At 33.6% G+C, this 12,999-nt stretch overlaps 1 protein-coding gene across 1 annotated transcript; it reads right to left on the reverse strand.

Annotated features, from left to right (window-relative positions):
- Positions 1-399: 399 nt before the first annotated feature.
- On the reverse strand, positions 400-1,152 carry LOC145266652 (uncharacterized). Its single transcript, XM_080122577.1, has one exon. The coding sequence runs from the start codon at positions 1,150-1,152 to the stop codon at positions 400-402; it is 753 nt and encodes a 250-aa protein (XP_079978703.1).
- Between the last annotated feature and the right edge of the window lie 11,847 nt (positions 1,153-12,999).

Here is a 12,999-nt window from a genome sequence, read left to right on the forward strand (position 1 = left end):
TTTGTATCTGGGCTGTGACCCGTCCACCTTGTACATATCGGCGTGTTGTCTCATCCACCAGTTTACCATCGCTGCAATTCAAGATAAGACCGTAGTTCCGAAGAAAGTCTGCACCTAAAAGGGGGTTGACAGTGTCCGCGATCACAACTGTCCAAGGGTATGAACGGCGTAAACCTGGAATAATAATGTCCACTTGTATTTCCCCAAAGCATTTCATGACATCTCCATTGGCCGATGACAAACGTACAGGTGTGGAATTAATGGTTATATCAGGTGCCAGACTGTGTGGTAGTATTGTTACAGAGGCACCTGTATCTATTATGAAGTTAACTATATTTTGTCCGATTTTGGTGGCAACCTCAAATAGTTGCAAGTTGTCGGTTGCTGTTCCAACTCGCATTATAAGTTTCCCGAAGTTTGGTTAGGTTGCCTTACAGGTGATGATGGTCTTGATGTAGGTATTATTTTGCAGTTCGATTTTTGTGGCCATCTGCACGATGGTTTGCAGGTCCTCAATTTTTCCGCAAAGTACAAGTGTCCACGACAGATTTGGGGTTTCTGGTCCTCATAAAAGGGTCGTACATTATTGTGTGTTCTTGTAGCAATGCTGGTGGAAGCTAAATTTCCATTGGCTCTGGGTGGTGGTGCGGTAACATTGTGCACAAACTTTGGTCTCAGAAAAGGAACTATTTCATCCGCCAATGTACCCAATTCATATACAGAGGCATTTTTTACCGCTGCTATAACCGGGATTATTTCGGTGGGCAGTGCCTGAACGAATTTGTGGCGCACGAGTTCCTCTCCCACACCTACTTTACTAGCTGTCGCCATCAGTTGCTGTAAATATGTGCATGGTTTTCCTGTCATAGCTGTGGCGCCAATAAGTCTGTTGAACAACTCAGGTTTTGATTGTTCATGCATATTTATCACAGCCTCTTTCAGTTGTGTATAACTTCTAGAAGCAATGATGGTGGTGGGTAGGTTTGAAATCAAATCAGGGGGAAGATTTGAGAGGACATGATAGAATCGTGTGGTCTCGTTGGATATGTTCCTCAGTTCGAATTGGGCCTCGCATATGGCGAACCATCCGTCCACAGCAGCATGCATAAATCCCGGTATCTTTACAGAGACTGCTGACACAGTATCCTCCATTTCGAAATTTGTGGGTTACGCATTTGGTGGTTGACAAAAATGTTTAATCTCTTAGCGGATTGCCGTTCGTCCTGTTGATATAGTTAAACGTCTCTTTTTTTTTTCTTTTTTTTTTTGCAGAAGGAAGGTGTTTGTATAATTGTTCGCCAATTCTTATTTTAGTCACGTAAATTATTTTGAGCAAAAAAAAATAAAGTTAGGTTCTCTTAACTTCAGCAATAATACGTCTGTCCTTTTATTATTATTATTTATTTATTTTTGGAATGCGCGTTTTCATCGCGGTCGGCGGGTTCACCATTTATGGCCCGTGTTTTTTTTGTTTTTTTTTTTTTTGAAGGTTGGGAACCCGTTTTTATTTGGTTAATGGTGAGTTTAAATTAGAAGAGGTAAAGTGTTCGTAGGATGTTTGTAGGTGTGTATGCATTGATAAGGAATGAATTTTTGTAGGCTTGTATAATTAAACAAAGAATTAATGTTCGCAAGCGTACTTATCTTTTCGGACGACGGGGGTGGTAAGTGGGTGGCCGGTCGTGCTACTTCGGTGATATGTGTCCAGGCTTTTAACTTGAAAGCGGCGAATACTTTCATCAACAACTAGCAGCGCGGCGTCTTCGCCTCCTGTGTTTTTCTCCTTCTTTTTCGTTCCCTAAAAATGCCTCGTTTTATAGGGGCACATCGGCTCCCACTGACTGTAAATTTTAGGCCTTTATTTTAGGCGCGGAGCTCTGCCATTGGTTGATAATTCTTTTGTGGTTATCTTATTTTTCTTTTTCCAAACGGAAACGATGCGTGGAGCCATGTGCAAAAGACGATTTTTCATTTTGTCTCTTATGCTGGAGACGTTAGCATCCGGTTCGCTGCTAATTCTCATCATGTTCCCACAGGAGAGAGTATACATTGTACAGGTCCAACCTAGCTTTTGGTGTATATTAACAGTTTTAAAAATATCAAGGAATAATAATTAACTGATTAAGTAATATTAACGGTGAGGACTTTTCATAGTAAATCTTCAAAAAAAAAAAAAAAAAAAATTGAAAACTCCTCATCACACACGTTTGGAAATGTTTCTAGATATTTTTAAAATGTTTAGAACTTATCACTCCTTCTCCATCCCATTTTCCCTTTCTGTCCCTACCCTCGTCATCCAACTTTAAAAAATGCTAACGATTAAATGCTACGTCGCTAAGAAGTGGGGTCTCAATTTTTTACGTAAAATTTATATAAAGAAAAATAGTCTGCCACGCTAAAATGTTAAATTTTCATTATTAAAAAGAAGTCCTTCTTTTATATCATCTTTGAAGGTCATGGTTATGTCGTAAAAATATTTTTTTAAATATGTAAATTAATCAAGTAGTTTTTTCATTAGAAAAACATATTTGCTTTGTTTTTTGTTTTTTTTGTTTGAACATAATTCCAACTTGCAATGAAAAATACAACTAAAATACTCGTTAATAAATAATTTAGGATATGAAAAACGTAGTTATTTTTTCTTAAATCAAGTACTAGTTTTAATCACGCACAACTTTGGTAAAGAAAATATTTTTAAAAACATATAGGTGCACCTGAAAAATCGGCATCCCATTAAAATATTTTCCTTTTCGTCTTTTTTCAACTATTTCTGCTGATTATTGGACACTAAGCTACCAGATTATAAAACAATTAAGAAAATCAATATTTAAAGATTGAAAAGGTGTTCAGGTTAACATACAACTTTCTAGTAAATCGATCCCCCAGTTCCAAAACCGATTTATAGCCCCGATTTTACGTTGGCTCATTGAGACTCCCTTGTTATTATTTTTTATTTATTTATTTTATTTTGCGACTTTGCGTTTTGAGAAAAGTCCGGTGTCCTGCCCCTCTTTCATTATTTTTCATTTAGTCTACCCGTTGGCCCTTAAGGGGTAAGATAAAATTGTTCAAAATAAAAAGTGATTTTGACATTATAATATCTTTTATTGTCTTGAGAACGAAGAAAATAAAACTCAAGACGCCTCCAGAGCACGACTGCAAACACTAATTAAAATTAGGGAGGCTCTATTAAAAGCACTTCTAAAACCAAGGTTCTAACTCCCCCTCCTTGAAGAGAAAATATTTTTTAAGTAAAGCTTAAAAAAAAAATCGTTGGAATCCACAAGAGCGCTACTACAAGCAGTAAATATGATTATAAAAATTATTGTAGTTATATATTGTCTATTTATATTTAAATCGTTCTTTTTTTTTTTAACTAAAGAGGGTTTAATTACGTTTTTTTTTTTGTAAAGAAAACACGTTAAATAAGTTAAAACAAAAACATATTGTTGATCTTTTCTATTCTTTGAATAGCAACAGTGGCTTTTAACATCGGACTTAAGACAGGGCGGCCATAAAATAGGCACGCAGACGAATTTTTTGAAACCGGAAGTCACAAACCAGGTGGACGATTTTAATGCTCAATCAAGCAAGCAAGCAAGCTGATCTGAGTGTTATATATATATATATATATATATATATATATATATATATATATATATATATATATATATATATATATATATATCTTCTCTTCTTCTTCTATCTATCTATCTATCTATCTATATAAATAAAATGAACTCATTTTTTCACGTCGGATTTTGACCTTAATAGGATTAAAAATCAAAATATTTCATGCAAATATAATATGCACAAACGGCAGAACAATATCTGAGGTGTGTTATAGGCTTATTATTTCTCAAATTCCTCGATAATCTTAGATTTCTATACTTTTTCTGCTGAGAAGTCACGGCCAAAATCGGTTGAGATCAATGGAAGTGGTAAAGTATTTTCTCTCTAATAAATTCCTCCTCCCCCTGCCACCACTTAACACCGTTTGGGGATCGTTCACAAGGAACAGTTGAGAAGAGAACACCGGTTTGGCTTCGTAGTTCTTTCATGTGAAGTTATTTAAAATCACTAAACTAAGCTGCAGTGCTCTGTGGCGTAGTGGTTAGCGTGCTGGACAATTCACATTATATTTTCACGTTCGCGCCGACCTACCGTAGTCGTTTTTTTTTGTTTTTGTTTTTCCTAAACAACTGGAATGGACTTTTCTTGGTGGCCGAACTGTTAACGTTGCAGATGTTTTTTTTTTTTTTTTTTTTTTTTCACACTTTATTTTCCTACTTTTACTCATGACTCCGGGTTTGATCCTTCCTACTTACCTACCATAACATTTTTTTAAACTCCCCCCCGTCCCGGAAACAAACACTCGGGCAACGCCGGGTACCCCCGCTAGTATATATATATATATATATATATATATATATATATATATATATATATATATGCATATATATATGCATATATATATGCATATATATATACTATATACTATATATGCATATATATATATATACTATATATATATATATGCATATATATATACTATATATATATGCATATATATATACTATATATATATGCATATATATATATATATATATATATATATATATATATATATATATATATATACTAGCAAAAGTACCCGTCGTTGACTGGGTTCAAAAACAGCCTACAGAAAATGGATTCTGATTTCTGAAAGTATGATTGGTTATGAAAAGGAAGGGTTGTAAAGAGATAGCGTTGAATTTGGGGGTATCAAAACCAAAGCAAAATATGATGAAAGTAAAAATGAAATAGATAAACCCCATAATTTATTATACCATACCTGTTCACACTGAAACACTTATCACAATATTCTGTGGATCTATATTAAAAAAACCTTGTTAAACTTTGTGACATATTTCCATTCTATGGATGTCAGGCGCGAACAAACACCCCATAATTTTATTATACTATATTTCTTCAAACTGAAACATAATTATCAAAGTATACTTTCGCAGATATATATGAAAAGTCTTTATTAAAGTTTGTGCCTATTTCCATTCTCTGGAGGCCAGGCGCGAACGCAGACCCCACAATTTTATTATGCCATCCCTATTTAAGATAAAACATACTTATCCAAGTATTCTTATGTACATCTATATCAAAAAACACTTGTAAACGTTTTTTTTTAATTTTTTTCATTTGTTATTTCCATACTTTGTTGACCAGGCGCGAACGCAGACCTCACAATTTTAATGAACCACCGTTCTGCCAAATCAAACATACCCATTCCTGTGTCTCGATACATCTTCTATCATTATATGTAATCAGTTTTTTAAAATAGTCAACCATATAGGAGCCTATTCGTGACCACCCACACACACACACACATTCAGCTTTATATTTTTGAGAATATATATACTTGATTTTTCTTGAGAAATACGAAAAAAAAACAATGTATCAAATACTTTTGTTACCCACTGTATATAGGAGGAGACGCTGTACACCGATTTTAATTATCAATAAAGTTTTAAAAAATCAATACATATATATATATATATATATATATATATATATATATATATATATATATATATATATATATATATATATATGTATTAAAAAGCACGGAATTTTTTGTTTCATTATTTTCTTTTTTACCTTCTTGCGATTTCCGAATTTTTTAAACATATTTTTAGCAAAGATGTATAAGTTGGATCCATATGTTTGTTTTTGTATAGCAAGCGCTTTCGACTGGAACATTATCAGCATCCTTAGACAGAATATGTAATTTAGGTTCTTAAAATTACCTTTTAAAATTACGTTTATATATTTCGTCATGGTCACATTTAACAACTTTTACATGGCCATCATTGAAAAGAAAATATTCAATTCAACAAAAAAACTTTCATTTTTGTTAAGTATGTTGATGATATATTAATGCTTGCTAATAACATTAAAGAAATATTTGATTTTAAAAGTACATTTCAAACTAATTCAGTCCTTACCTTTACTTATGGTCTAAATACTAATAACAAAAGCTATTTTTAGACGTTATCATTTATTCAGGTAGCGATGAATTTATCACGTCCGTGTTAAAACAAACCTACATCCGTTAATTTCAACATCTTAATTTTTTTAGTTCTTAAATGACAAAAGTTAATTCCCGTTTCGTTACAAAATCGTAATAAAAAAATCTCATACATTGCGCGAAAGTGACTTCTTCAAACGGAAATATTCTTCAGCGAATTAAAAAATATAAAACAGGTCGTAATCAATAACTCTCTAGTCGATAAACAAATTAAACAAATTAAATTAAATTAAACAAATATTAGCAATTTAAATAAAGCTGTTAATATTCAACAAGAAAATAATCTTCAACTAGTTAACATATTTTACCGCAGTCAGCTAGATGAAAAGTCAAAAACTGATTAAAATGTTTTCAAAAATATAATTCGCACACACGTCTCCCAACAATAATAAAAAAATCAAGTCTATTATAAAAAAGAAACTACATAGGACTAACCTTGTAATCAATAACACCACTCTACAGACAAATAACTTGCTAAAAAAAACAATGTCATTTATCAATTAATTGTCCTCTAGGAGAATGTATCTCTAACACTGCTTACTACATTGGCTATACTACTAACACGTTGTCACGAAAACTAAACCTCAAACTCCTCGAGACTAGTTCAATATCACGGCACTTCTTAAAAAACATGGTTGCCATCATTCCGAAGAATCATACTTGAAAATACAAAGATTCTACACAGCGATACTAATATAAAGAAACTAAAAAATACTGGAAGGTTTACATATAACAGCAAAACAACCTCAAACAAATAATATACACTATGCATGCAGTCGGAACATTTTAAAATGCTTAGGTTCGTAAATTCTAAATAATATGTATATATAAAAAATGCAAATGTAATTTAACTCAATATAATATTAATACTAACCTCGCCAGTTAAAAAAATTTTCCACGCATTTGATTAACCAGCCCAACACGTGACGATGACGAAATATATACATTTTACCACACGTAATACCAAACGTAATTTTTAAAAGGTAATTTTAAGAACCTAAATGACATAATATGCTAAAGGATGACGAAAATGTTCCAGTCGAAAGCGCCTGTTATCTATCTATCTATCTATCTATCTATCTATCTTATAAAAGTGAAAATGTGTGTGTGACTGTCTGTTTGTGTACATTTCCCTCCATAATAACTCTGTCCACTTTCGGTCCACTGACTGGAAATTTGGCATAAGGGGTATTGAGATTTAGGAAAATCTTTTTGATCGGTTTTCGGCCAGAAATTTTGCTGTCAAGTGGTCAAAGTTCAATGATTTAACCTTTGAAAATTCTACCAAACTCCTCCGACAATTTTGGGTCTAAACACTTGAACCTTTTGATATAGGTTCTTTGGACATGGATCAAACTTTTTAATTTGATTTGAGCCCAAAACAATACATGCTAAGGAGTCCCAATTGGGGTCAAATTAAAAAAAAAATTACCTCTGCGGTCTCTACCAAATTACTCAGCTAATTTTTGGTCTAAATATTTGAAATTTTACATAAAGTGTATTCAGATACAGGGCAAGCTTTTTAATCGTTTGTTTCCCTGAAAATTTGGCTTCCAGTGGTTCAACGTTCAAAAGTTTTACCTTCGCAGTCTCTAGCAAACTATTAAGCCAATTTTTGGTCTAAACTTTTGAAATTTTAGATAAAGGGTATTCAGACCTGCAGCAAGATTTCAAATTAGTTTTTGAGCGAAAATTTCGCTGGCAAGAGGTCAAAGTTTACAAAGTTAACCTTTGCAGACTCTACCAAACTCTTCCGCCAATTTTGGGTCTAAACACTTGAAATTTTAGGTGTAGGTTACCTGGACATGGATAAAACATTTTTATTTCATTTGAGTCCAAAACAATAAATGTTAAGGGGGTCAAAATTGGGGTCACAGTTAAAAAAATTGACGTCTGTTGTCTTTACCAACTTTTCTCCATGATAGTTCAGAAAACCTATTAAAATAAAAAAGCATTATCGTACATATTCACACTTTTTAATATATACATATGCACATAAAGTTCTGAACAGTATATAGGGCTCGGGCAAAGCCGGGCGGAACTGCTAGTATACCTATAAAAGTGAATGTGTGTGTGTGTGTGTGTGCGTGTGTGTGTGCATTTCCATACACAAAAACTCTATCAATTTTCTACAAACTCGAGATTTGACATAACAGGTATTGAGATTTTTTTGATCGGTTTTCGTCCAGAAATTATGCTGGTAAGGGGTAAAGTTCAACGATTTGACCTACCGAACTCCTCCGCCAATTTTGGGTCTAAACACTTGAAATTTTTTATATAAGTCCTTTGAACATGGATTTAACTTTTTAATTTGATTTGAGCTCAAAACAATAAATGTTAAGGATTCATAATTGAGGTCAAAGGTTTAAAAAATTGATCTCTGCGGTCTTTACCAAATTACTCAGCCAATTTTTGGTCTAAACATTTTAAATTTGACATAAAGTGTATTCAGACATGTGGCAAGCTTTTTAATCGTTTTTTTTTTTTTGTTTGCTGAAAATTTGGCTTTCAAGCTGTAAACGTTCAAAAGATTTTATCTTTGCGGTCTCTAGCAAACTATTCAGCCATTTTTGAGTCTAAACATTTGAAATTTTCATAAAGGGTATTCAGACCTGCAGCAAGCTTTTAAATCTGTTTTGGGGCAAAACTTTGGTTGGCAAGAGGTCAAATTTTACAAAGTTGACCTTTGCAGACTCTACCAAACTCCTCCGCCAATTTTGGGCTTAAACACTTGAAATTTTAGATGTAGGTCACTTGGACATGGGTCAAACATTTTAATTCAAGTTGACGCCAAAGCAATAAATGTTAAGGGGTGAAAATTGGGGTCAAATTTTAAAAACATTGACGTCTGCGGTCTCTATCATATTTTGTCAATGCTAGTTAAGGAAGCCTATTATATGGAAAGGTTTTACCGTATATATTCACAATTTGCCATATATACATATGCACATAATATTATGAACAGTACACAGAGCCCGAGCAAAGGCAGGCGGGATAAGTATATCTATAAAAGTGAATATGTCTGTGCGTGTGTGTGTGTTTGTGTACATTTCCATACTAAATAACTCTGTTAATTTTCAGTCTAGAGACTTGAGATTTGACATAAGAATTACTGAGATTTGAGAAAACAGTTTTAATCGGTTTTCGGACAGAAATTTAGCTGTAAAGAGGTAAAAATTCAACGATTTGACCTTTGAAAACTATCAAACTCCTTTTTGTTTAAACACTTGAAATTTTAAATGTAGGTTACTTGGACATGAATCAAACTTTATAATTTGATTAGAGCTCCCTCCCCTCTCCCCCAAAAATGTGAAGGGGTCAATATTGGGGTCAAATTTTAAAACAAATTACGTCTGCAGACTCTACCAAATTACTCAGCCAATTTATGGTCTGAACATTTGAAATTTTACATAAAGGGTATTCAGAGATAGGGCAAGCGTTTTAATCAATTTGGGTCGAAAATTTGAGCTTCCAAGGGGTCAAAATTCGAAAGATTTCACCATTGCGGTGTCTAGCAAACTATTTAGCCAATTTTGGGTCTAAACATTTAAAACTTATACATAGTGGGTATTCAGACATGCGGCAAGCATTGAAACCAGTGTTTGGATGAAAATTTGGCTGCCAAAACATCAAAGTTGAAAGAGTTTACCTTTGTAGATTCTACCAAATTTATCCGCCAATTTTGCATATAAACTTGAAATTTTAGATGTACGTAGCTTGGATATGGGTAAAACTTTGTATTTTGATTTGAGACCGGAATAATAAATGTTAAAGGGGCAAAGTTGGGATCAAAGTTTAAAAAGTAATTGACCTCTGCGGTCTCTACGACAGTACTCAGATAATTGTTTGTCTAAACATTTGAAATCTTACATAAAGTGTATTCACACATATGGCAAGTTATGAACTGTACATAGGGCATAAGCAAAGCCGGGCTGGACTGCTAGGATATCTATAAAAGTGAAAATGTGTGTGTGTGTGTGTGTGTGTGTGTGTGTGTGTGTGTGTGTGTGTGTGTGTGTGTGTGTGTGTGTGCGTGTGTGCATTTCCCTACCAAATAACTTCTCGGTCTAGAGACTCGAGATTTGAGATAAGGAGTATTGAGATTTGATAAAAAAAATTTTAATCAGTTTTTGGCCAAAAATTTGGCTGTCAAGGGGTCAAAGTTCAACAATTTGTTCTTTGAAAACTTTACAAAACTTCTCCGACAATTTTTTGTCTAAAGATTTGAAATTTTAAATGTAGGTTACTTAGACATGAATCAAACTTAATAATTTAATTTGAGCCCCACCTACCCCCAAAAATGTCAAGGGCTTACTATTGGGGCCAAACTTTAAAAAAATGACCTCTTCGGTTTCTATCAAATTACTCAGCCAGTTTCTGATCTAAACGTTTGAGATTTTACATAAAGAGCATCCAGAGATAAAGCCAGCTTTTTAATTGGCTTGGGTCGAAAATTTGAGCTGTCAAGGGGTCAAAATTCAAAAGATTTGACCATTACAGTATCTAACAAACTACTCAGCCAAATTTATATTTAACGGGTCTTCAGACATGCGGAAAGCATTATAATCAGTTGTGGGGCTGCCAATAGGTCAAAGTTGAAAAAGTTGACCTTTGCAGATCCACCATTTTGGGTCTAAAGATTTGAAATTTTAGATGCAGGTAACTTGGACATGGGTCAAACTTTGTATTTTGATTTGAGACCGGAATAATAAATGTGAAGGGGTTAAAATTGGGGTCAAAGTTTTTTTAAAAATTACCTCTACGGTCTCTACGAAATTACTCAAACAAATTTTCGTCTAAACATTTGAAATCTTACATAAAGTGTATTCACAAGTTAGGAACAGTACATAGGGCCCGACTGAACTGCTAGTACAAAAACAAACATATGGATCCAACTTGTACAACTTTGATAATAATATAAAAGGAATGATTCGGTGATTGGAAGAGATAAAAAACAAAGAGTCAAGCAAACAAAAGATTACGTGATTTTTAATAACATTTGCCTCAACGAGAACATGCTGCCTAAATATTCCCAATATTTATATCTATATTCTTATGAATTTTTTGTGTATTGATATTCATATTAAAAATACTTATTCTATTTATTTAAAAAGAAAATACAACTTTGTTATATATATATATTTCATTGAATTGCATTCATCTGCAAAACATCTAGCTAATTTGCATATTCTTTTAAAGATTCATTTTAATTAATTCCTTATTAGATTTTTCGGTTTCTTATGAAATGATCATCTTTAATCAATTGTTTCGTATAATTATATTCATGCAGATATTCTACATGATTTATACTTGTGTAATAGTTGCATAAAAAGCGTATAGTAAACACAAAATTCTTTCTATATATATTCATGTATGTGTATATATTTTTGTTTAAAAAATTTGCCTAACAAACTCCTCCGTTAGTTTTTGGTCTACAGACATGAAACTTACAATATAGGGTATTCGAACTTTATATTTGGGTTTTATCCAGGGCAAATCAGTGCAACAATGTAAAAATTAAAGGAAAAATGTGAAGGTCGAATGATGGCATTACGAATATGCATGCGTGACATAATAGCTATTGGTTCATGCTTTAATTTTTAGCTTTTTAGTAAACATGTCTTCATAGTGAAGTCATTAACGTTAAAGGAAAAGTAAATTGTAAGCTAAATGTTTTGGTTTCGCTTTTTGGTGATGGCGCATGACTGAGTTTTTTTACTTTTTAAATCATTACTATATATTGGGTCCAATATAATACAATAATAAATACGAAATCTGCATTAATCAAAATATCATATATAATTGTATTTTACGACCGATATATATATATATATATATATATATATGATGATTGACACGTCTGATCAGACAAGTGCCACTCCCTCAGTCATTGAACGTCCATGTGTCCGAAGATGACTTTTCAGTCCTACCAGTGACTTGCACATCCTCAAGCAGACATGACACTGAAGACGATCATTGGTTTCAATGAAAGCAACAGTAACGGAACCTGCATCAGCATGCACTTTCGTGTGATTAACGAGACCTACCTTGGACAACAGAGCCCGATCACACACCTTATAGATCTAAAGATCTCTATGATTGGGCAGCAAGCTTTGGTATTTCTAACATGCTCTCTTGAGTTTCACTCGGTATATCTTAACTGCTTCAAAGTGTTCTTGCCCTTGTATATCAGTACCTGCCACTGGTACTCCCAACTGTCAACAGGAACATGAAAGCTCACCAGACTCTCTGTGATGCTATCACGAAAACGTTTTTTGGGCTTCTGCTGTTTTTTTTTCCAAGAAGGAGCTCATCACAAAACAACAGTTTTGGGAGTTGAGAGTCATCAAGCCGGACAAGATAACTCGCCAACGCCTCTGTTTCTTAATAACAATGGTAGCAATATTAGTTTTGTTGGCCTTATTTAAGACATATGTATCAGGGACAAAACTATCCCACTTTAAACCAAGAATGTGTCTAAAGTAATGCTGATGAAACCTCTCGAGTTTTTCTACATGTGACCGGTCCATGTTTCAGAGCCATAGAGTAGGGATGGCAATACACATGTTTGATACACTGACATTTTAGTTGTCAGAGTTAGATCACCATCAGACCAGACTCTATCTTGTAACCTTTCAAATGTGTCTGATGCCTTTACATTCTCTGTCTTATTTACACACTAAGAGTGCCATCATTTGATAAGGTATTACAATGGTAGGCAAAATTTTTTATGACTTCAAAGGGCTTTCCATAGACAAAGATATCAGGTTCCACATACAGATCACCATGAGTGGGAGTGCACATGACCTTAGTTTTCTTAATGCTGTCAGTCCAAAGCAGATAAAAGCATTTGTGAAGAGATCAATCACTGCATATCAACTGAGGAGTGTGTTATCAGGTCAGCATCATCAGGA

This window comes from Euprymna scolopes, chromosome 41 (assembly GCF_053919585.1).
Source record: "Euprymna scolopes isolate OS-2025 chromosome 41, ASM5391958v1, whole genome shotgun sequence".
NCBI lineage: Eukaryota > Metazoa > Mollusca > Cephalopoda > Sepiida > Sepiolidae > Euprymna > Euprymna scolopes.